Source organism: Callionymus lyra, chromosome 8 (genome assembly GCF_982586985.1).
Source record: "Callionymus lyra chromosome 8, fCalLyr1.hap1.1, whole genome shotgun sequence".
NCBI classification, from domain to species: domain Eukaryota; kingdom Metazoa; phylum Chordata; class Actinopteri; order Syngnathiformes; family Callionymidae; genus Callionymus; species Callionymus lyra.
Window position 1 is genome coordinate 7,062,189 of NC_141825.1, and position 26,464 is coordinate 7,088,652.

The window sequence follows — 26,464 nt, forward strand, 5'->3', positions numbered from 1 at the left end:
TCCTCTAAATATATCAACTACTATTGAAATCAAACTCTTGTTTTCAAACTTTTGTTTTGCCATGATTTTAGAAAAACTTTTTTTTTATATATATAAAATAAAATTATTATTATTATCATAATTAAATTCTATATTACTAAGCCTTAACAAACCCTTATTTAATATAATTATTAAAATTCTCTCGTGACTATTCTTTCTTATTATTATTGTTGCCGATGCAAACGAAAGATAGACAGTTTCAATACAAAAAGGCACTTAAATTAAATTAAATTATTTATTTTTTATTTTTTCCGCTTCGTTTATTTGTAATATGTATTGTAAACGCAAGGGTTTAAATGCGTTTATTTTGTTATTTTACTTTGAAAGCCTTCCACCGGAATAAGTATCACAGGAAGATATGACGTATTTAACAAAAATGAAAGGAATCAAACAAATACCAAGTGAGTGACTATGAAGTGCTGCTGCCTTTCATGAGGAACGACCAACTGTGGTAAGTTATTTTCTCAACTTATCAACGAACTAATGATGTTTATTATTATTTCTTGAACTCAGTTTTCGATGTCAATAAACATCCGTGAAACACTGACGACATGTTTATTCAATACGTTTAGTTTTTTTCTTGTTCTATTCATATATCCTGCTTTATATCAAATACTTTTCTTATATTTTATTAGTTTTTCATTTGTAATTTTCATTACTGTTATTATTTGTTTAATGGCTATAATCTTTTTAAACACTATATTGTTCATTCACGTTCATAATATTATGCTTTTACTATGAAAATATATTTTTTAAATCTGACTTTAGTCTTAAATGTTTGATTTAAAAAAATATATTTATGAAAAAAGTGGTAAATACTCTCAGCAAGTCTTTGGATTCTGTGTTTTCTGTAGATAAACGTGGACTTTTTGTCGTCTTTAACAAACTTAAAAAACGAGTTAAAAACACATTTACACCTTTAAACCTTTTTAAATCCAGTCCCATAAATATTCAGGTCGACTTGGCTTAAGGTCGTGACGAATAAAGTGATAAATCAAAGTTTGATTTGTGGAGGAAGAATCTGAGCAGTTCGTCTTCTCTCCAGCAGGGGGCAGCACGTGCCGTCAGGTGCAGGGAGGAGGGAGTGTCTGGAGTGTCTGGAGTGGGCCGGTTCTCCAGGGTAACAGGTCCGACTGGTCCAGTCAAGGCTCACCAAGGTCGGACTGTTCCGAGGATCAGTGGAAACATGTGAGTAACAAGCGATCGACATTGATTTGTGCTCCGAGGATCTGCTGGACTTGTGTCTCTGATCCTCCTCTGCAGGGATCCACAGGTTTTCCTTCGAACTGGCACTTCCTGCTCGGACTGGAATGACGGTCTGTAGACTCAGATCTCTCTGCTGATCCGGTTCTTCTAATGGAGCCTTACGATAACCTGGACCCTAACACGGACGCCGCTCCTCTCCCTTTGAGAGACGACCTCTACGTGGACCACGTGTACCAGACCCTCGGACCCGGACGGGGGCCCGGACACCCCATCTATGAGGCCAACTTCTTTGGAGCCGGTGATGGAGGGGAGGCCCGGGGCGGATCCGGACGGACCGCCGGCGCTCCCCCTCGACCCTCCAGACCTCGGGGTTTCAGTGAGGGTCCGGGCAGACGAGAGCCTCCTCCCTTACCCCCCAGACCTCCTCACCTCCACCGCAAACAGAACTCCTTCGACGTGCCGGGACCCGCTTCCAGGCTGACCCGCTCCAGAACCGAAGTCCAGGTCAGTCGCTTCCTCCCCGTTTTTTTAAACCAACAAAAAAAACAAGGAAGTCTCAAAAGTGTGTCTTGAAGGATCCGTGGACCCTGGAGCTGCTCGACGCTCCCACAGGAAGCACCAAACACTCCGACCTGTTCTGTCAATCAATCACCGCGTGAGTGTCGCTTTTACTTTCTCTTTCATCTTCAATCCAAGCTTTCAATACAAGGTCAATACGAGGTCACGATCGCAGACCTCTGCCAAGCAGCTCCTTGACACCCACAGTGGTGTTCGTCTCCTTCATTTATGTTACGTCAGTTTTTAGGCATTTGAAAAATCTCCGTGAGTCACAACATATTTTATATGAATATTTTATTGTTTAGCTTTAAGTGTTCGACTCTTTAATGGTGAGTTGCATTATGGGAGGTCGTCTCCTGCCTCTCGCCCTGAGCAGCTGGGATACACATCCGTGACTTAAGATGAAAGGAAAACAACGGTAAATAGATAGAAGGATGGATGGATGGGAGTAGGCCGCAACGCAGTACACCAGCTCTCCACCAGGTGTCTTGCTCAGGGACACAATCTTATCCAGTGCTGGGATTGAACCTGCAACTTCTTAGGCCACAAACCAACCAAAGATGTTTTTTGTAACTTTATTTGGATAAAAAAAAGTTAAAAAAATCTTCACTGAAAAATTATCTGAATATCAAGAGTTAAACTTGAGATATTTTTTTAACTTTAAATAAAGATTTTTGTTTAAAAAATGTTAAGTTTCTTAACGAAAATGATGTTTTAAATCTTGATTCTGTTCTTTCAGTTTCACTTTCGAGCGTGTTTTTGTTTCTCCAGCCTCATGTCTCGCCTCAAACTCCACGACCTTCGCGACCCGGGCGTCGTCTGGGGTCGAGTGTTCCCCGTCCACCCGGCTCTGATGCAGCAGGTCCAGCTGACCGTCACCGTGGCGACCGACGACGACAGCTACCAGATCCCGGTCCCCGGCCCGAGTAGGTTCTGGTTTTTGTGTCCTTCACTGACGCGGGGATGAAGGTTTCTCTGTCTGTGGTCCAGTCGACGTGAGCGTCCAGAGTCTGATGGATCACGTGGTTCAGCTGCTGGATCTTCCTGCAGACGTCGCCGCTCGCTCGCGCCTCAAACTCTGCGACTCCGAGCAGTTTCTCCACAAGTACGAGCTTCTCTGTTTGACGTGATTGACACGTTTGTTCTGCTTCAAGCTGCTGTTTTTAATTGTGGAATATTTTAGGAATTAACCTCAACGTTTCTAGTCTTGTTCGTCCATTTACTTGTTTTTATTAAATTATTAAAAAAAATGTTTTCTATATTGATGATTTTTAATATTTTCTTTATTATTTATTTCTGATTCATTCAAAATAAGTTAGACGCCATTATATTATTACATTATTACATTAGATATCATCAATTCAAATTCTAGTTTTCTAAGCCTCAGTGCCACAAAAACGACTAATATTTAATCCAATAATTTTGCTTGTGACTTTATTTTGAAATTACATTTTTTCTCAACTTTTTTGTATTAGTTTGTTTGGAGTTTATTTAGTGATGTTGTATGTTGAATATTTTATGAATTTATCTCGAAAGTTTCTAGTCTTTTTTGTCCATTTACTGCTTTTTATTAAATTATTAATTAATATATTTTTATTAATATTAAATATTATTATTTTTCTGATTCATTAGAAATTATTTTAAAAGTTTTAGTTTTTTCTTACTTTTGTGAATGTTATGATATTTTCCTTTTTTTATGAACCCTAATGTTAGTCTTCAGTTTCCACTTAAATTTTTTTTCCAAACTTTTAAAATAATAATTTAATATCAATATAAAAATCATCAATTGAAATTAATTATTTAGTTTTTCTTGTGACTTTCTCTTGAAATTAAATTCTTGCTCAACTTTTTCTTTTTTATTTATTTATCATAGATTTTAGAATCTGTTTTTTACAAATACTAGTTTTGTTTTTCTTCTTATATTTGCTGTTTTCATTCAAGTATTTAAAATTAAAAACGTTTCTTTCCGGTTCATTAAAAAATTCAATAAATCATTTAGTTTAGGCCACTTTAGAAATATCATGTTTTTACCTCATTTAGTGTTTTTGTCATTTTTTTGGCCAAACTTTCTTTAGTTTAACCATAATTTTTATTATTTTTCTCATAACTTTTAAAATCATATTCAAGCCACAACAACAACAACAACAATCTCAGTTCATCAATATATTAGTTTATTGACTTTTTGTTTTTTCTGTCTCAATTTTTTATCCATTTCTTTCTGTTTTTTTAGTTTTTTAGTCTGAATTTTTCCTACGTTTACCTACAGTTGAATGAATCTTCAGTTCAATGTTGAAAGATAGATTCAACTAACAAGTAACGTTTCTCTCTGTCGTCAGCCACGAACTCCTGGGTTCACACCAGACGGTTCAAATCTGCACGAAGTTCAACTGGATTCTTCCTCTTCGTCTCCTGAACGTCAACAACCTCAGTCCACGTTTGTCAAGGAGTGTGAGTCCAAAGTCTGAGCAGATCATTGACTCGGGGCGCGGCGTGTGTGTGTGTGTAGATGTGTGTGTAGATGTGTGTGTGTGTGTGTGTGTGTGTGTGTGTGTGTGTGTGTGTGTGTGTGTGTGTGTGTGTGTGTGTGTGTGTGTTCAGGTGTGTGGGGGTGTGTAGGTGTGTGTGTGTTCAGGTGTGTGTGTGTGTGTGTGTGTGTGTGTGTGTGTGTGTGTGAGAGAGAGTGTGTGTGTGCAGGTGAGAGTGTGTGTGTGTGTGTGTGTGTTTGAGTGTGTGTGTGTGTGTGTGTGTGTGTGTGTGCGTGCAGGTGAGAGTGTGTGTGTGTGTGTGTGTGTTCGGGTGTGTGTGTGTGTGTGTGTGTGTGTGTGTGTGTGTGTGTGTGTGTGTGTGTGTGTGTGTGTGTGCAGGTGAGAGTGTGTGTGTGTGTGCATGTGAGAGTGTGTGTGTGCAGGTGAGAGTGTGTGTGTGTGTGCATGTGAGAGTGTGTGTGTGCAGGTGAGAGTGTGTGTGTGCAGGTGAGAGTGTGTGTGTGTGTGCATGTGAGAGTGTGTGTGTGTGTGTGTGTATGTGTGTGTGTGTGTGTGTGTGTGTGTGTTCGGGTGTGTGTGTGCGTGTGTGTGCAGGTGAGAGTGTGTGTGTGTGTGTGTGCAGGTGAGAGTGTGTGTGTGTGCAGGTGAGAGTGCACATGAGAGTGTGTGTGTGTGTGTGTGTGTGTGTGTGTGTGTGTGTGTGTGTGTGTGTGTGTGTGTGTGTGTGTGTGTGTGTGTGTGTGTGTGTGTGTGTGTGTGTGTGTGTGTGTGTGTGTGTGTGTGTGTGTGTGCAGGTGAGAGTGTGTGTGTGTGTGTTTGTGTGTGCAGGTGAGAGTGTGTGTGTGTGTGTGTGTGTGTGTTTGTGTGTGTGTGTGCAGGTGAGAGTGTGTGTTTGCCTGCATGTGTGTGTTTGTGTGTGTGTATGTGCTTGCTTTTGTATGTCTTTGAGTGTGTGTGTGGGGGGGAATTATGGGTTGTCTGTGTGTGTGTGTACCTGCATGTGTGTGTGTGTGTTTGTGTACCTGCATGTGTGTGACTCATCTGTCATCATTGTTATGAGTAGAAATTTTGACTCTGAATTCTTCAAGAAGCTAAAAAACAATTTACGCTGCAATAAAAAGTAAATCAAATGTTTTTATTATTTAAAAAAACAATATATAAAAAGAACAGGAAGTGTTTGTTTCAAGTTAAAATATAATTCAGATCAAAAGAGACAAAAGTGAAGATGAATCCAGTAAAAGAATCGTTTGTCGGACAGAAAAAGAAAAAAATGAATAAAACAAAGAAAATAAACAAAATAAAATAAAATAAAAATAAATAAACACATGACCTTAAATGATGGTAAAGAAGAAGAAAAACACAAGTTACAAGATCAATAGAAAAATGTATATAAACGAAAATTTGTTTCCATTTTTAAATACATTTAATTAAATTATCTTAAACATGAATTTGAACAAAACATGTAAATCCAGAAAAACACATGTAAACTACATGAGCTCTGGCCGCACACAGGAAGTGCACCTTCAAAATAAAACACGTTGATTTCTGCTCCCCATCATATTCACGATGTGATGGTCACGTGACTCTGATAATCAAATGTTTTTTATTTCTCTCAGGAAAAGGACGACAACATGGATTTTCTTCTCCACGACTTCCTGCGTCGCGTCAGCGTGTTTTCCGTCTCCAAGTACGAGCACTTCCTGTCCAGTCCTCCTCCTTCCTGTTGTGACCACAGACGCATGTTTTATTTCCTGTCTCAGGTTGAGTCTTCGCAACGTGTTCAGCAGATACACCAGAGCGGCCTCAGTGATCACCAACGACCAGGTGAGCAGCGACGTGTGACCTTGATGACCTTCAGTCTAAACCTTCACGTCTGCAGTCAGGAAACAACCTCATGGTCCTGGTGCAGGAAGTTTCTACCATCAGTGACCTGCTGTGTGGAGTCTCTTGTGAGGAGCTGGAGGACGCCATGGGTCGCATCAGAAGAATCAGCCCCGGAAATCTGGTGTTATTTTTAAACTATTATCAAACAATTTCCAACTATAATCAAAAAATTTCAAACTATAATCAAACAATTTTCAACTATAATCAAACAATTTTCAACTTTAATCAAACAATTTTAACTATAATCAAACAATTTTCAACTATAATCAACAATTTTCAACTTTAATCAAACAATTTTAACTATAATCAACAATTTTTAACTATAATAAAACCATTTTCAACTATAATCAACAATTTTCAACTATAATCAAACAATTTTCAACTATAATCAACAATTTTCAACTTTAATCAAACAATTTTCAACTATAATCAAACAATTTTCAACTATAATCAAACTATTTTTAACTATAATCAAACTATTTTCAACTATAATCAAACAATTTTCAACTATAATCAACAATTTTCAACTATAATCAAACAATTTTCAACTATACTTGTAATCAAATATATTTAACATTTTCTTCACATTTATTAATTAAGTTGATATTACATGTTTTTAAAAGATTTTCGAACTAGTTGCATTAATGTTTTTTTTTTTTTTTTTTCAGTCTCGTGATGAAATGTTGGAGTGTGAGAGTGGTAAGTTACTTCTTATAGTATTAAACCAGCAGCTGTTATAAGATCATTATTATATCATCAAGATATCTGTGATTTTATTGTATCTTATCTGTCTTTTGAACAACTTGACTTTAGTAATTGGTTTTATTGAGGTTTCATGAAACAGTTAATGAAGTTCATGAAACAGTTAATGAGGTTTAATGAAACCGTTATTGACGTTTCATGAAACAGTTAATGAGATTTAATGAAACAGTTATTGAGGTTTCATGAAACAGTTAATGAGGTTTCATGAAACAGTTTTTGAGGTTTCATGAAACAGTTATTGACGTTTCATGAAACAGTCATTGAGGTTAATGAAACAGTTAATGAGGTTTCATGAAACAGTTATTGAGGTTTAATGAAACAGTTATTGTGGTTTCATGAAACAGTTAATGATGTTTCATGAAACAGTTAATGACGTTTCATGAAACAGTTATTGGCGTTTCATGAAACAGTCATTGAGGTTTCATGAAACAGTTAATGACGTTTCATGAAACAGTTAATGATGTTTCATGAAACAGTTATTGAGGTTTCATGAAACAGTTATTTAGGTTTCATGAAACAGTTATTGAGGTTTAATGAAACAGTTAATGATGTTTCATGAAACAGTTAATGATGTTTCATTAAACAGTTATTGAGGTTTCATGAAACAGTTATTGAGGTTTCATGAAACAGTTAATGATGTTTCATGAAACAGTTATTGAGGTTTCATGAAACAATTATTGAGGTTTCATGAAACAGTTATTGAGGTTCCATGAAACAGTTATTGATGTTTCATGAAACAGTTTCATTTGTTTCGGCTTGAAAACATAATTTTAAAACTTACAGCGCCATCTAACTGACATTTCATAAAACTGTCATTATTCCCCTCGATGTCCGACCTTGTGTGTCTTGTCTTCACCAGCCATGCTTGAGCTTCACGCTGCTCTTCTGAAAGTTCTCCGGATGTTCTTCGACAACATCCATTCTGACTTCCGGTGTCGGACTGAAACCATCAACCTTCCGGTCCTGGACGTGGAGCTCCAGAGTGAGATCCTGCAGTTCACCGTGGCCTCCTTCTACCAGCTGCAGCTCAGCTGGACCTCGTCGTGAGTCAAGGTCACCCCGAAGGTCACAGCGACACAGGTCACACATGTCTCTCCCGCCGCAGGTACGACTCCTACTCCGTCACCTGCGAGGTCACCTGTGCCGGCGCCGAGGTTTGTCCGGAAGCTGTTTCCGAGAACATCAGCACGGCCTTGACGTCGGGAAACAAGATCCTGTGTCAGCGCATGTAAGACGACGTCTCACTTCCCGTCCATGACTCCGGTTCTGACCCGGTCTCGCCTCAGGATGGTGTTTCCCGTGCAAGTCAACAAACTCCCGCTCGAGACCATGTTGACGTTCCGGCTGATGGGAGCCAAGAGAGGGAGGAACCTGGACCTGCTGTGCTGGACGGTCCTTCCTCTCTTCAGCGACATGTGTGTTTGGAACACGTTGGTTCGTCGAGCTCGTGTTTGACTCGTTCTGTTCGCAGGACTCTGGTCCGCGGGTCCGTCCTGCTGGGTCTGTCCTCGTCCTCCGTGCCCTCCATCCATCCGTCTCCCGCCCTCTACGACGGCCTCAGGCAAGCGTCCGGGGTCATCATGCAGGTCAGAGGTCAACCTCCACTCTAAATCTTGTTTGAAAAATGAAGTTAAATTTGTCCTAAAATTAAAATCATATTTTATCAACTTTTATTTACTTCTAGTTACTGTTCTGTCAGTATTATTTTGAGGCTAAATTTGATTAAAAGCACGATTTAAGTGAAGTGCTGTAAGAATTAAATTTGGGCCTAAAATGTAACTATTTTGTTGTTTTGTCAGAAATATTCTAGGGCTAAATTATGTCAAATGTAACTGACTCAGTTACTGTTCTGTCAGTATTATTTTGAGGCTAAATTTGATTAAAAGCATGATTTAAGTGAAGTGCTGTAAGAATTAAATTTGGGCCTAAAATGTAACTATTTTGTTGTTTTGTCAGAAATATTCTAGGGCTAAATTATGTCAAATGTAACTGACTCAGTTACTGTTCTGTCAGTATTATTTTGAGGCTAAATTTGATTAAAAGCACGATTTAAGTGAAGTGCTGTAAGAATTAAATTTGGGCCTAAAATGTAACGATTTTGTTGTTTTGTCAGAAATATTCTAGGGCTAAATTATGTCAAATGTAACTGACTCAGTTACTGTTCTGTCAGTATTATTTTGAGGCTAAATTTGATTAAAAGCACAATTTAAGTGAAGTGCTGTAAGAATTAAATTTGGGCCTAAAATGTAACTATTTTGTTGTTTTGTCAGAAATATTCTAGGGCTAAATTATGTCAAATGAAACTGACTCAGTTGTTGTTCTGTCAGTATTATTTTGAGGCTAAATTTGATTAAAAGCACGATTTAAGTGAAGTGCTGTAAGAATTAAATTTGGGCCTAAAATGTAACTATTTTGTTGTTTTGTCAGAAATATTCTAGGGCTAAATTATGTCAAATGTAACTGACTCAGTTGTTGTTCTGTCAGTATTATTTTGGGGCTTAGCTTCGCCATGCATCTCACTCAGTTGTTGTTCCGTCAGTATAATCTTGGGGCTAAATTATGTCAAATCTAACAGACTAGTTACTATTTTGGAGTAAAATTTAAAATGTATCTGGCTGTCATACTGTTCTGTCTTTTTAGGCAAAATGCTATCAAAGAGATAATGAATGGTTCTGTCAATATAAGTTTGTGGGAGAATTTTGTCAAATTTAACTGACTAAGTTCCTGTTCTGTCAAAATTGATTATGGATAGCAGGTAACAGCCGAATCTTTTATTGCAAGTGTTGTAAACACAACATAGGAATCTTTTGTGTGTCAGTACAGAATAAAAGAATGAAAAAAGCAAACGCAAAATAAGAAAAACTGATGCAAAGAGTATAATTAGTTGTTACAGACTGAGTTAATTTTCTGTCAGTATAATTTTGAGGCAAAATGCTGTCAAATAGATTATGGTTTGTTGCTGTTCTGTCAATATTATTTTGGGTCTAAATAATGTCAAACGTAACTCACTCAGTTGTTGTTCTGTAAGTATTATATTTGGGGCTAATTTCTGTCAAGTCTAACAGACTAAGTTTTTCCTCTGTAAGTATTATTTTGGATAAAAAAATGCGTCTAATGTATCTGCTGACGTACTGTTCTGTGAGTATTATTTTGAGGCTAATTCGATACATTTTGGCTGACTAAAACCGTTCTGATAGAATAATTGGAGGCAATTTTGGCAAAAGTAACAGACCGAGTTACTGTTCTGTCAGTATACTTTTGAGGCAAAATGCTATCAAAGAGATAACGCTCAGTTGGTGTTCTGTCAATATTATTTTGGGTTAGAATTTTTGTCAAATTTAAATGACTCAGTTGCGGTTCCGTCAGTTTTATTTTGGCGCAAAATGTGACATGAAGCAGACTAAGAATAATAGAATAATGAATAAAGAAAATCTAATTAAAGAAATAAAATCTCTTTCCTGTGACGACTGTTAATAACATCATGGTCACATGTTTCGTTTCTTCTTGAACTTCTGATTCTTGCTCCTCCTTCTCTCAGCTGGAGTTTCCAGATGAGTTTGAATGCAAGTACGTGAGGCCGCTCGCTCTGCCCGGCTCGGTCGACTTCTCTCCGGCGTGTGAAGAAGTTCAGAAGAAGATCTCCGAGATCTCCAAGAATCACTGCCTTCACTTGTGAGTCGCACCGTCTTGAAGTGAACAGTCTCTGTGGATCTATGGAGGTCAATTTGAGGCACTGGATTTTTGCATCAAAATCTAACTTTGAATTTGTAAAAACATTCTTCAAGCACCGTTTGTTGAAGAAAGCATGAATTTATTTTGTGTAAAATCTATTGTAAAAAATGTAACGTAAAAAGATTAAATTTGGAAGTAAAATTTCAAATTTGGTGTAAATAAATAAATTCAGGCTAAAAACGTTTAATATGCAGAAAAAAAAAAACATTAAATAATGTTAGGAAAAGTACGGAAGTAAATGTGTGACTTTGAATATGAATTTTAAACTTATTTTTACTGCATCAAAATACGACTTTGAATTTGAAAAACCATCACTTCTTTAAAGTATTTTTTACATCTATTTGTTTTAGTGCATATATAAAGTCAGTGTATAATTCAATATGTTAAATATAAACATTATCCAATGTAAATTAATTAATTTAAAGAAAGTCAGTTTAGGCAATTCAATGTAAGATAAATGAAAATAAATTCAGTTTAAAACATTTGATGTAAAATAATTCAGTGTTTATATGAATGAATATACATTTTGAACCATCATTTTTAAGTCAAAATGAAACTTGAATTAAGACAATTTTCAACTCTAATCAAACATTTCTCAACTATAATCAAAGTCAGACTTTGAATTTGAAAAACCACAACATTTTAAGCGGTTGTTTTTTCGCTTTCTATCTTTTTAATGCATGAATAAATTCATGATAGAATTGAACATGTTAAAAACTAAATGTAAAATTCCAAGTCTGATTTTGATGTTATAAAATAGTGTTTAAGGTCATGAAACATCTTATGATAATAAAACATCTGATGACGTCATGTGTTCTCAGCCTCAGTCCGAACCAGAGAAAGTCTCTCTGGGACAAACGTCACTGCTGCGACTCGGACAACACGTTCCTGCACCTGCTGCTCGGTGGCGCCCCCCGGTGGCAGCCAGAAGACCTGACCGAGATCTACACTGTCCTACAGAACTGGACCATCAAGCGACCGGAAGAAGCTCTTTTCCTGCTCAGCGACAGGTCAGAGGTCACACAAAAGAAACCCCCCATGAACCTGTTTCCAAACTTTTTCTTCTTCAGCTTCCACGACGCGACCGTTCGAGAGGCTGCTGTGAAATTCTTCGAGGAGAATTCTGACGAAGAGCTGGAGCAGTTCCTGCCTCAGCTGGTCCAAGTAAAGAAAGATCTTCTGGCGTGTGATCTGAGAGTCACTGTCCTGTGTGCTGCTGCAGGCGCTGAAGAGCGAGTGGGAGCTTCATGGACCTTTGGTGACGCTGCTGCTGGAGAGATCGGTGAAGAACATCCGTGTGGCTCAGCAGCTCTACTGGTGAGGAACATCTGGCTCATCCGTGGATGGATCGTGAAGATGTCTCTGGGTGTCCAGGCTGCTGGAGGACGTCCTGGTGGACCCTCACTACCAGAGCTGGTTCAGCAAGATCCGGGCGGCCCTGAGGTTCTGCTGCGGCGAAGCTCTGAGGACGGAGCTGGACAACGAGTCCAAGCTGGTGTCGGTGCTGGTGTCGGTGGCCGAGAGCGTCCGGACTTCTGACAAGAGCAAACGGAAGGTTGGTCACTCCTCAACTTCTGTCCGACTGAGATCTAACTCGCTCTCCTTCAAGACCATCTTGGTGAAGAACAGGTCTAAGATTGAGGAGTTCTTCGGAGGAGGGAGGAGCTGCTGTCTTCCTCTGGACGCTGCCCTGCAAGTCAAAGGAGTGGACGTGGACGTGAGGAAGACTCTTGGCTCTCCTGAACCATCTCACTCTCACCAGACAATGTCTTTATCTTCCAGGCCTGTAAGGTCTACAGCTCCTACACGGTTCCTCTCGGAGTGACCTTCATCTGCACCGACTCTCTGGCCAAGAACATCAGCATCATCTGCAAGGTTGGGAATAAAGTAGAAAATCAAACAATTTTCAACTATAATCAAACAATTTTCAACTATAATCAAACAATTTTCAACTATAATCAAACAATTTTTTAGCTATAATCAAAAAAAATTCAACTATAATCAAACAATTTTCAACTATAATCAAACAATTTTCCACTTGAATCAAACTATTTTCCACTTGAATCAAAAAATTTCAACTATAATCAAACAATTTTCCACTTGAATCAAAAAATTTCAACTATAATCAAACAATTTTCAACTATAATCAAACAATTTTAAGGTAAGGTAAGGTAAGGTAAAACGTTATTGATCCCTCAGGAGGTCTCCTTCGGGAAATTGTTTTTTCCAATAGCCAGCAATTTTTCATAAACAATAAAAAATAATACATATAAACAGACACAATCTAAGTCTAAAGATAAAGACAAAGAACATAGGTCAAAGAAAAACAACAAAGACAAAGGATACAAAGACTAACATGGAACAGAACATCCAGATACTCTCACTCCACTCCTGCCCCCGAACTCAGAATTGTACAATTAAGAATTGTACAATTTCAACTATAATCAAACAATTTTCCACTTGAATCAAAAAATTTCAACTATAATCAAACAATTTTCAACTATAATCAAACAATTTTCAACTGTATTCAAACAATTTTCAACTATAATCAAACAGTTTTCAACTGTAATCAAACAATTTTCAACTGTAATCAAACAATTTTCAACTGTAATCAAACAATTTTTAACTGTAATCAAACAATTTTTAACTATAATCAAACAATTTTCAACTTGAATCAAACAATTTTCAACTATAATCAAACAATTTTCAACTTGAATCAAACAATTTTCAACTATAATCAACAATTTTCAACTGTAATCAAACAATTTTCCACTAAAATCAAACAATTTTCAACTGTAATCAAACAATTTTTAACTAAAATCAAACAATTTTCAACTTGAATCAAACAATTTTCAACTATAATTAAACAATTTTCAACTATAATTAAACAATTTTCAACTATAATTAAACAATTTTAAACTAAAATCAAACAATTTTCAACTTGAATCAAACAATTTTCAACTATAATTAAACAATTTTCAACTATAATTAAACAATTTTCGACTATAATCAAACAATTTTCAACTTTAATCAAACTATTTTCAACATTAATCAAACTATTTTCAACTATAATCAAACAATTTTCAACTATAATCAAACAATGTTCAACTTTAATCAAACTATTTTCAACTATAATCAAACAATTTTCAACTATAATTAAACAATTTTCAACTATAATTAAACAATTTTTAACTATAATCAAACAATTTTCAACTTGAATCAAACAATTTTCAACTATAATCAAACAATTTTCAACTTGAATCAAACAATTTTCAACTATAATCAACAATTTTCAACTTGAATCAAACAATTTTCCACTAAAATCAAACAATTTTCAACTGTAATCAAACAATTTTTAACTAAAATCAAACAATTTTCAACTTGAATCAAACAATTTTCAACTATAATTAAACAATTTTCAACTATAATTAAACAATTTTCAACTATAATTAAACAATTTTCAACTATAATCAAACAATTTTCAACTATAATTAAACAATTTTCAACTATAATCAAACAATTTTCAACTATAATTAAACAATTTTCAACTATAATTAAACAATTTTCAACTATAATCAAACAATTTTCAACTATAATCAAACAATTTTCAACTTTAATCAAACACTTTTTAACTATAATCAAACAATTTTCAACTATAATCAAACAATTTTCAACTATAATCAAACAATTTTCAACTATAATCAAACAATTTTCAACTATAATCAAACAATTTTCAACTATAATCAAACTATTTTCAACTATAATCAAACTATTTTCAACTATAATCAAACAATGTTCAACTTTAATCAAACAATTTTCAACTATAATCAAACAATTTTCAACTATAATTAAACAATTTTCAACTATAATTAAACAATTTTCAACTATAATCAAACAATTTTCAACTTGAATCAAACAATTTTCAACTATAATCAAACAATTTTCAACTATAATTAAACAATTTTCAACTATAATTAAACAATTTTCAACTATAATCAAACAATTTTCAACTATAATTAAACAATTTTCAACTATAATCAAACAATTTTCAACTATAATTAAACAATTTTCAACTATAATTAAACAATTTTCAACTATAATCAAACAATTTTCAACTTTAATCAAACTATTTTCAACTTTAATCAAACTATTTTCAACTATAATCAAACAATTTTCAACTATAATCAAACAATGTTCAACTTTAATCAAACTATTTTCAACTATAATCAAACAATTTTCAACTATAATTAAACAATTTTCAACTATAATCAAACAATTTTCAACTATAAACAATTTTCAACTATAATTAAACAATTTTCAACTATAATCAAACAATTTTCAACTATAATCAAACAATTTTCAACTTGAATCAAACAATTTTCAACTATAATTAAACAATTTTCAACTATAATTAAACAATTTTCAACTATAATCAAACAATTTTCAACTATAATCAAACAATTTTCAACTGTAATCAAACAATTTTCCACTAAAATCAAACAATTTTCAACTGTAATCAAACAATTTTTAACTAAAATCAAACAATTTTCAACTTGAATCAAACAATTTTCAACTATAATTAAACAATTTTCAACTATAATTAAACAATTTTCAACTATAATCAAACAATTTTCAACTATAATCAAACAATTTTCAACAATAATCAAACAATTTTCAACTTTAATCAAACTATTTTCAACTTTAATCAAACTATTTTCAACTATAATCAAACAATTTTTAACTAAAATCAAACAATTTTCAACTTGAATCAAACAATTTTCAACTATAATTAAACAATTTTCAACTATAATTAAACAATTTTCAACTATAATTAAACAATTTTCAACTATAATCAAACAATTTTCAACTATAATTAAACAATTTTCAACTATAATCAAACAATTTTCAACTATAATTAAACAATTTTCAACTATAATTAAACAATTTTCAACTATAATCAAACAATTTTCAACTATAATCAAACAATTTTCAACTTTAATCAAACACTTTTTAACTATAATCAAACAATTTTCAACTATAATCAAACAATTTTCAACTATAATCAAACAATTTTCAACTATAATCAAACAATTTTCAACTATAATCAAACTATTTTCAACTATAATCAAACTATTTTCAACTATAATCAAACAATGTTCAACTTTAATCAAACAATTTTCAACTATAATCAAACAATTTTCAACTATAATTAAACAATTTTCAACTATAATTAAACAATTTTCAACTATAATCAAACAATTTTCAACTTGAATCAAACAATTTTCAACTATAATCAAACAATTTTCAACTATAATTAAACAATTTTCAACTATAATTAAACAATTTTCAACTATAATCAAACAATTTTCAACTATAATTAAACAATTTTCAACTATAATCAAACAATTTTCAACTATAATTAAACAATTTTCAACTATAATTAAACAATTTTCAACTATAATCAAACAATTTTCAACTTTAATCAAACTATTTTCAACTTTAATCAAACTATTTTCAACTATAATCAAACAATTTTCAACTATAATCAAACAATGTTCAACTTTAATCAAACTATTTTCAACTATAATCAAACAATTTTCAACTATAATTAAACAATTTTCAACTATAATCAAACAATTTTCAACTATAAACAATTTTCAACTATAATTAAACAATTTTCAACTATAATCAAACAATTTTCAACTATAATCAAACAATTTTCAACTTGAATCAAACAATTTTCAACTATAATTAAACAATTTTCAACTATAATTAAACAATTTTCAACTATAATCAAACAATTTTCAACTATAATCAAACAATTTTCAACTGTAATCAAACAATTTTCCACTAAAATCAAACAATTTTCAACTGTAATCAAACAATTTTTAACTAAAATCAAACAATTTTCAACTTGAATCAAACAATTTTCAACTATAATTAAACAATTTTCAACTATAATTAAACAATTTTCAACTATAATCAAACAATTTTCAACTATAATCAAACAATTTTCAACAATAATCAAACAATTTTCAACTTTAATCAAACTATTTTCAACTTTAATCAAACTATTTTCAACTATAATCAAACAATTTTCAACTATAATCAAACAATGTTCAACTTTAATCAAACTATTTTCCACTGTTAGAATAGAAACCATAATGTTCTGGACTCTAATGGTCTTGTCTGATCAGACAGGAGACGACCTGCGTCAGGACATGCTCGTCCTCCAGATCGTCCGGATCATGGACCGCTTGTGGCTCCAGGAAGGGCTGGATCTGCGGATGGTCACGTTCGGGTGTCTTTCCACCGGCAGAGCTCAGGGTCAGTTGACTTTGTTTGTCAGTTGACTCTGTTTGACCGATGACCCGCCGCTGTTCGTGTCAGGCATCATCGAGGTGGTTCCGGACGCCGTGACCTTGGCCAAGATCCAGCAGGAGTGGGGTCTGGGCGGAACCCTTCGTGCCGACACCCTCAAGAGATGGTTCAACATGCACAACCGGACCAAAGACGATTACGAGAAGGTTGCCGGGAGTTGTTCCTCTGGAGTCTTGCTCAAGGGCCGACTGACCCCTCTCTTCTGTCCAGGCCGTGCTGAACTTCATCCACTCGTGCGCCGGCTGGTGCGTCGCCACCTTCATCCTCGGCATCTGCGACCGCCACAACGACAACATCATGCTGAAGCCCAGCGGCCACATGTTCCACATCGACTTCGGCAAGATCCTGGGGAACGCCCAGATGTTCGCCTCGGTGAAGAGGCGAGAGACCCTGCAGAAACTTCCGACCCGAGCTCCACAAGAAGAAGAAGTCTTGAATAACCGTGTTCCTCCTTCTCTCCAGGGACCGCGCTCCCTTCATCTTCACCTCAGAGATGCAGCACTTCATCACTGACGGAGGAGAGAAACCTCAGCACCTTCACTTCTTCGTGGAGCTCTGCTGCGAGGCCTACAACATCATCAGAGGACGCTCGGCTCTCATCCTCAGCCTGCTGCAGCTGGTCAGTTAGATGAACCTCCTCATTTTCCTCCTCATGTTCTTCAGTGTGTCTGCATCATCTGTTCTGTGGAGTCCCTCAAGGTTCTGTTTTGGGTCCTTTATTATCTTTGCTGTACTTGATTATTCAGGGTAAAATATTTCATAGATTTCCTGATGTTTCTTATCACATTTTTGCTGATGACATCCAGATCTACTGCTCTTTTGATCCAACTGAGCCCCAGAGACTGAACTCAGTCAATTGTTTGCCAGAAATCAAACAATGAGTGAAAACAATTTGAAGCTAAATGTGGACAAAACTGAAACTCTGGTGATTGCTCCTGATGATAAAGTTCCAGGGTTGAGTCAGTACTTGGGTGACTTAAGCCAGTCTGTCAAACTGAGCCTGAGAAACCTGGGTGTTGTATTTGATAAAGACCTGTCTCTAGTTCAACACTGAAGAAAACTGACCACAAACTGTTTCAACTGAGAAAAATCTCTAAACTTGATGACACAACACGATCTGGATCTTATAATCCATGAGTTTGTTTCTTCTCGTCTGGACTATTGGCCCCGTTTGTTTTCATTTCTTAACAAGAAGGATCTGTCTCGCCTACAGTTGATACAAAACTCTGCAGCCAAAATTCTGACCTGCTCTAGTAGAAGAACTCACATCTCTCTTATCCTTAAAACTCTCCTCAGCTCTGGAACGATCTTCCTCTGTGTTTTAATGATCTACTGACTCCTTCAAGAAACATATTTTTAATTGTTATTTGTGCTCCTCTTAAATTCCTTCTTGTTGCTGTGTTTGTCTCTATGTCTGCTCTCTCTGAAAAATAATATTTACAAATAATAATTACTTACTCATCGAAATGTTTCAACGACCGCGACAGATGCTGAGCGCAGGAATGCCGGAGTTGAAGAACATCCAGGACCTGCAGTTTGTTCAGGACAACCTCAGACCCAACGACAGTGACTTGGAGGCGACGTCGTTCTTCACGAAGTAAACTTTTCTTTCTTTTCCTATCAACGACTTTCTCTCACACAGACGCATATAAACACATGTTTCTATCGTCTCACTCTGCTGAAAAAATGACTACCGGTGAATCACCACTTTAAAGAACTTATGCTCAACTTTAAAAAAAAGTTTCTCATTCTTGGGTTTTTAAAAAATAAATAAAATGAAAGTTAATTTACTGAGAAAACATTCAAAATTAAAGACCACGACAAGTTCACCAATATTTTTGTTAATGACTTTCACTGAATGAAACAAAAAACATTAAAAAAAACACAAAAAAATATGCTCAGAGTAACTGCTTAGTCCTGCAATGCATGCTGGGAATCTTTGTTTTTACTTGTTTTCCTTGGTCTGAACTCGAAAATCTGGGGCTTGAAAAAAAAAAGAAAAAATCTTTGAATAAATTCTAATCAAATAAAATGAGAGTTAAATAAATAAAACAAAATAAATAATTAACTTAAAACAATATTAATTAAAGACCACCAGATGTTCTATCGACCAACATTTTGTTTTTATAAATGTTTACTTTCATTTGAAGCTATGATCACACGAATCCTCGCATTTACTTAACTCTTAAAAATATATTTTAAAAACACAAACAGTTGCCAAGAGTAACTGCTTTGTCTTGCAATGCATGCTGGGATTATAGTTTTTGTAGCGTGTCAGCTGCCAAACGTAATTGTTTTGAAGTCACCCTCGTAACATCTTGTTTTTAGAATTTAACTTTGATACAAATATTGATTTAAAGCCGAACTAAGTCACATCATGAATTTGTATTTTCCTTATATTTGATACGTTTTTCACAAGAACAAACATGAAAGTCATGTAACACTAGGGGGCGCCACAGACAAACAAGTTCAATTCTCAGTGGTTGATTCTCGCAGGAAGATCAAGAAGAGCATGGGATGTGTCTCCGTCAAGCTCAACTTCCTGTCACACAGTCTGGCTCAGGGGAAGAAACAAGATTCCAAAGCTGCGAACGAGATCCGAGGACCAAACACCAACATCCAGGACGTGCAGATCCAAGGCTACAGCACCAACGACGGATGGGTCAGAACCTGTGGAGCATTATCATAGAATTCAATTCATATATTTACATTTGACATTTTCTATTTGAATGTTGATGTTTTTAAAGCATTGAATTATTGTATTGAGTCATTGAATTCAATATGTTAATATATTTTGAAAGGTGTAGTTATTTTATGTTTTAATAATTTAGTGAATTCATTTTTTTAAACCATCTTTCGGCCAATTACTGATTGAAATAATCCATCCAGTAGCTCGGTACTCTTTTGATAATGTCTGGTTTAACTTGTACCGACATTTTCATATTGAATTTAAAAGACTACAAATTAAAAAATATTGAATTAAGATTTATTTGTGCATTATTGGAATTACAATATTAAACTCTAGGCATAATAGAAATATCATTATTGTTTTTTATGTTACAAAATAATCAATTTTCAATATAGAAGATATTTAACTCAATTATTTCAAAAATAACTAATGAAAAACAAATACATTTTGAAAATGTTCAAATGTTTAATTAACTCATTTAATTAAACAAACTTTAATATAAATTGTTTGATTACATTTGAAAATTATTCGATTATAATTGAAAATATTTTGATTATAGTTGAAAATAGTTTGATTATAGTTGAAAATTGTTTGATTATAGTTGAAAATTGTTTGATTATAGTTGAAAATAGTTTGATTATAGTTGAAAATTGTTGGATTATAGTTGAAAATTGTTGGATTATAGTTGAAAATAGTTTGATTATAGTTGAAAATTGTTGGATTATTGTTGAAAATAGTTTGATTATAGTTGAAAATTGTTTTATTTATAACAATTAAATAAAAATAAATAAATAAAAAGAAATGCTTAAACATCAACATTTCAATAAAAGATTTTAAATTCCAACATTTTAAAATGTAAAATACGCTGATGACACTGTAATACTTCTTTACTGACCGGTTTATGGCGTAAACGTATCCTCCGGTTCTGCAGGTCTTGGACTTGAAGGTGACGATCGACGATGGGTTCCTTCACAGCAAGATGACGTTGGAGCAGCTGGAGGAGATCCATCGACACCTGCAGAGACGCTTCATCCAGTCCAAGCTGCCTCAGTGAGACCTCGCACCTCGTCTGTCATGTGACTCGCTCTCACAACACACACACTTATTTCCATTATTTCCTTAAATCTAGCAACCAGCCACACACAACACCTCGTAACTTAACAACATTGTAACACAACTGTCTGCCTTATAATCCTTCTTTATCACAGTTACACTCTTTACTGTTTAAAAGTACTTCATTATTCATTTACTTTTTGTAAATATTCATTATGTTATGACATAAATATTGATTGTTTAAAACAAAGATTCTCACTTTGTAAATATGTTTCAGATCCTTTAGAAATGATGTTATAATCAACGTCTATTTAAGAGAAATTAATAATTAAAACAGATTTTAGCTTTGACGTGTTTATGTCATTGTCAAATATGATCTAAATTCTTATAATCCAAAATTATCTGACTTTATGATCAATAACTGCCTCATATATTTCTTCTAGATGATGTAGATGTGTTACAAAATATAATAAGAATTGAATGAAGATCTTTCGAGAAATATTTAATTATAATATTTTATCTTTGACCTGTATATGTTAAAAATGTTTAAGATGATATAAACCGATAAGTACGATCATTAACTGCCTCATATTCTTCTAGACCATGTAGACTATTATTTAACAAAACATAATAACAATTGAAGGAAGAATTTAAGAGAAATATTTCATTAAAACATATTTTATAACATAAAATATAACATAACTTATTTTAGCCATGACGTGTACATGTCAATTTTTTTCTAGATGATCTAAACTACTACCCCAGAAATATAATAAATTTGAATTTTAATATTTGAATCTAGCAATTTAATAAACTATTAAATATGTTGTATTCATTTGACAATTAAAACAGCATATTTTATCTATGACACATACATTTTATTGACGGTGCTGTAAATCAAAAAATATCCCAAGTTATGATCAATAACTGCCTGAGATCTCTTCTAGATGACGTAGACTTCTATTTAAGAAAATATAATAACATATGAATGAATAATTTTAGATAAATATTTCATTAAAACATCTTATTTTAGCTTTGACCTGTACAAGACGTATTTCTGATGCTATAAATCAATAATTATCCAGAGTTACGATCAATAACTGCCTCATATATTTTTCTAGAGGATGTTGAATACTTCCCCAAAAACATAATAATATTTGAATAATATTTGAATCTAGAAGTTTACAGAAATTGACAATTAAAACACCATATTTTATCTATGACACATACTTTGTATTGAGGTACTATCAATCAATAATTACCCCAAGTTACGATCAATAACTGCTTCATATTTCTTGTAGAGGATGTAAATATTATTTAACAAAATATTAAATAATGAATTATTAACAATTGAATGAAGAATTTGAGATACATTTTTCTTTAAAACATCTTATTTTAGCTTTGAAGTTACACGTCATTGTTAAAGACAAGATAATTATGATGCTATAAATCAATAATTATCCCGAGTTACGATCAATAGATGCCTCAGATCTCTTCTAGAGGTTATAAATACTAGTTCACAAATTATAATAACATTTAAAAGAATAATATTAGAGAAATGAAACCAACATATTTTAGTCAAAGAAGACGGGTTTAAGATGCTATAAACCCGGTTACCTAACATAACCATGGTTCTACGAATGAATGCTAAGCTCTCCAGCCGGGCTTTGCTCAAGGTTTATACCGCGACACTCAAAATCTCTCTTTTCTGAATTGTACGAACGACTCATTTCTCTGCAGATTCCCGCGCAGGTTCATGGGCTTCAGCAAGAACAAGAGGATCTCGCAGCTCAACACCTACCTGAAGCTGCTCTTCGAGGGTCCCTGTAAAGGAGTGAGTTCACGTCACGTCCTCCGAGTCTCGGCTCGTCCTCACAAGTGTCGCCCGCAGAACGAGTACGTGTGCAGCCTCTTCCTGGACGGACCGGAGCACGCGCAGGAAGACAACACCAAAGGTGAGGAAGTGATGTCAGAGAAGCTGACGCCGTGATTGACGGTGACGACGTGTGTTCAGAAACCAAGCCTCAGATTCAGCTCTTCATCTCCTTCGCCGACCACAAGCTCTCCGTCCTGGTCAAGCACCTGAAGAACCTCGTGAGTGATCAAATCATCTTAAAGTTTCAGTTAAACTTCGTGACACGAACAAATCCTTTGATTTCAGACTTTAAGATATTCATTTAACATCAGAAAATTGAATACATTTAACGATTTTAAATGTTGAAACTTTAAATATTTTTAATGAAATGTTGTTGATTTGTAAGTATTCAACATATTTTTGTGTATTTTATGTAATTTATATATTAAAAAGTGTTTAATAGTTTGTTATAATAATAATAATAGAATCATTTTAAAAAAATGTTTTAATTATTCTAATGATTATTTTCGGATTCAGTTTTTTTTTAAATTAATTAATTGATTCAAAAATTAAAAAAGTTCTTAATGATATGTTTTTTTTTTGTTTTTTTTTTAAACGATATAAAAATGTTGAATAATATTGAAATTGATACGAAAAGAGGTTTGTATTTTCTGGTGGAATTTTTTTCATTTAATTATTGAAAAAGAAAGAAGTAGTTAATTAAAAAAAAAAATTCAAATGTTTGAATTTAACTAAAGTTGATTTTTTTGTTTTTTGGAGAAACTGTTTATTTTCATCAGCCAACTGCGGATAGACAGCGATCCCTTCTGTTAGCAACTTCTACAGAGCTAACACAATTAGCCACTGCTAAGCTAAACAGAAAGTAAAAAAGACACATATATTTAAAAAAAACACACTACATGTTTGTCCGTTTTACATATCAACACAGAGTCTACTTTATCAAATAATATATTAAACGTTACGGAGCAACAATGAACCGTGGCGTACCTGCGGATAGACAGCGATCACGGAACGTAATTTTAATTTTTTTATCAAATGATAAAAAAAATAATTCAATGCCTAAAAAAAAAACTACATTTGAAACGTCACAATTAAACGTTCAATATTTTTCCGTCACAGATTTACTTTCATTATTAAGCCTCGGTTTTAAGCCGGTCTGACCCGAGACTCGTCAAACAGAAGTCAAATAATAAATATCATCACGTCGACAGAAACACTCGAACGGCTCCAATCCTGACGCTTACGTGGTCACTCGGCTGAGGCCGGACCCTCAAGAGACGTCCAAGAAGAAGACAAAGATCGTCCGGAACGACGACAACCCCACGTTCAACCAACTGGTTCGTCTTCTCTTTGTGATTTGAAAACACAGCAACACATAGGATTGAACGGGATTGTTTACGCCCCCTAGTGTCGGAACAGAGTAATCGCGTTGTCGTGAATCCGCTGGTTCGTCGTCGTCAACTACAGCAATTGTTCATGAGACGAGTTAAACTGTCTTTTACCTTCGTTTAAACGTTCGTCGTAATTGTCGAGCAAGTTTAACTCATTTCTGATTTATAAAACAAGTCTCTGGGACTATTTCTGTTGCTAAAGCTTCGTAAAGGCGTTAAAGGATTTGCAAATATATACGTGTATCTGTACAGTGATCCACAAATAAGTAACTCGGTTTACGAATGTGTAACTCGATTTGTAAATGTTTACTACAGAATAAGTAAACGCTCAAATCTATAAAAACTGACAAGTCAAGGATCACAAACTTAGCACGAGTTTAAAAAAACAGAAAAACCTGCGTGTTGGAGACCCGTCTAGTTCTTTTCATTTTTACTTGAATGTTTTTAAAATCTTATAGTGGTTTAGAGAATTAAATACTTAGGTATAAGTCTGAATAAGAGACATTGGTGTGATAAATGTTGTGATTTTAACAAAGTACAATGTGATATCTCTCTTCTAGTCTAACAAATGGTAGTAATATTAGGAGAGTACATTCTTTAGAATAAACTCTCTGGTGTCAATAATGTGAGAATATAAATAATGTGTAAACGAAAAGAAAAGAAAATCTCTTATTGAGACTTATACCTAAATATTTAATTCTCTAAACCACTATAAGAATTAAAAAACAATCACGTAAAAATAAGAAGAACTAAACGGGTCTCGAACCCGGGATATTGAGGTGAAGTAACCATTAAAAACATATTTCGTGGCCACAACTCAATACTTCATGGCCACAAATGATATATTTTATTTTATTTCTTAAGTAAGTAAGTAATATTTATTTATATAGCGCTTTTCTAGACCAGGGTCACAAAGCGCTTAAACAATCAAAACAATACTCAAAAAAGTATATACTTTAAAGATCAAGATAATACTGAGAACATCACCGGAGTTCAAGAAAATCAAGGAAAAGCCTGAACAAATAGAAATGTCTTAAGATGTTTCTTAAAGGAGTCAGTAGATCCATCAAGCGCAAAGAGAGAGGAAGATCGTTCCAAAGTTTAGGAGCCTGAAAAGATTTCTCTCCTCTGGTCCTGAGCCGTGTTCAGGAACCATAAGTAGATTCTGATCCACAGACCTCAGAGCCCGAGCTGGGGTGTAAGGCTGGATCAGATCAGTGATGGAAGGAGGAGTCTGACCATGAATAGCTCTGAAAGTAAGAACCAGAATTTTAAAGTTGATCCTGAAAGAAACTGGAAGCCAGTGAAGAGTTTTAAGGATCGGAGAAATGTGAGTTCTTCTACTTGAGCGAGTCAGAATTCTCGCTGCAGAGTTCGGAATAAACTGCAGGCGAGACAGATCCTTCTTGTTAAGACATGAAAACAAACTGTTACAATAGTCCAGACGAGAAGAAACAAACGCATGGATTACAAGCTCCAGATCATGTTCCGACAACATTTTCCTAAGTTTAGAGATTTTTCTCAGTTGAAGGAAACAGTCAACTTTATCCAGCTGCATGCTGTTATCGCAGCTGACACATCTGTACACAAATCCTGCTACACATTTGCAGATTGTGTACCCTGGTAGGACTCTTGCAAAAGTTACATGTACATGTAGAGCAGTTTTTTCGTTTTTTTGAAACTTTTGCGAAGTTTTTGATCCTTGACTTGTCAGTTTTTATAGATTTGAGCGTTTGAGCATCTGAATTACACATTTACAAATCGAGTTACACATTCAAAAATCGAGCATTTGTGGATCACGATACAGATACACGTATATATTTGCAAATCCTTTCACACATTTACAAAGATTTAGCAACAGAAATAGCCCCATACAGGTCGATCTGATGTCAAGACGTGTGATTGACAGCTGGAGTACCACCCCGTCCCGGTGCTGCACGGGACGGTCCTGGAGGTGATGGTGAAGAGCAAGAAGTCGTTCCTGGCGTCGACGTACATCAAACTGGACGAGGAGCTGCTGAACAAGGAGACGTGGTTCCCTCTGGGCTACAGCGAGTTCTGAGGTGCGGGGACTGCGCGTGACCAGCAGATGGCGCCGTCAGGCTGATGCTCGAGCAGATGAGGCCGTTTGACTTGCACTTTACTCTGTGTTCTCACTTTTACATTGTGAGTCTTTTGTAACGGAAGGTTGAGAATATGCAACGATGATGCTGTGACTTTGATGAAGGAATCTTTCCTGGAGATGAAAGTTTCTCTTTACTGTGATTCAAGCCACTGAGCGTTAGAAACTATGAAGATTAATTGTCTAAATGTTTGAAGTTTGATTACAGACGTTTTTTTATGAAGATTAAAATGTGTTGAATTATTGTTGTTGTCATGAAATAAAACAAAGTATTTATTTCTAAAG

The 26,464-nt window shown here is 34.5% G+C and overlaps 1 protein-coding gene across 3 annotated transcripts; it reads left to right on the forward strand.

The window, feature by feature from the left end:
- The first annotated feature begins 415 nt into the window (after nucleotides 1-415).
- On the forward strand, nucleotides 416-26,464 carry pik3c2g (phosphatidylinositol-4-phosphate 3-kinase catalytic subunit type 2 gamma). Of its 3 annotated transcripts, none has more exons than XM_087797343.1 (34): nucleotides 416-490; nucleotides 1,085-1,227; nucleotides 1,303-1,749; nucleotides 1,821-1,900; nucleotides 2,575-2,729; nucleotides 2,794-2,908; nucleotides 4,140-4,251; nucleotides 5,906-5,976; nucleotides 6,050-6,113; nucleotides 6,169-6,294; nucleotides 6,842-6,872; nucleotides 7,795-7,978; nucleotides 8,041-8,163; nucleotides 8,222-8,350; nucleotides 8,407-8,521; nucleotides 10,474-10,607; nucleotides 11,489-11,677; nucleotides 11,738-11,831; nucleotides 11,890-11,984; nucleotides 12,042-12,222; nucleotides 12,277-12,384; nucleotides 12,450-12,542; nucleotides 16,865-16,994; nucleotides 17,058-17,194; nucleotides 17,259-17,428; nucleotides 17,511-17,667; nucleotides 18,536-18,645; nucleotides 19,545-19,710; nucleotides 20,669-20,787; nucleotides 22,531-22,624; nucleotides 22,682-22,745; nucleotides 22,805-22,884; nucleotides 23,878-24,003; nucleotides 25,967-26,464. In XM_087797343.1, exons 3-34 carry the CDS (start codon nucleotides 1,396-1,398, stop codon nucleotides 26,117-26,119), a joined length of 4,059 nt encoding a protein of 1,352 aa, XP_087653469.1. In that variant the 5' UTR covers nucleotides 416-490; nucleotides 1,085-1,227; nucleotides 1,303-1,395; the 3' UTR covers nucleotides 26,120-26,464. The 3 variants fall into 3 exon arrangements, with proteins under 3 accessions (XP_087653469.1, XP_087653470.1, XP_087653472.1); XM_087797344.1 differs by having other exon boundaries at nucleotides 466-490; nucleotides 1,088-1,227; XM_087797346.1 differs by lacking the exons at nucleotides 416-490; nucleotides 1,085-1,227 and having other exon boundaries at nucleotides 1,234-1,749.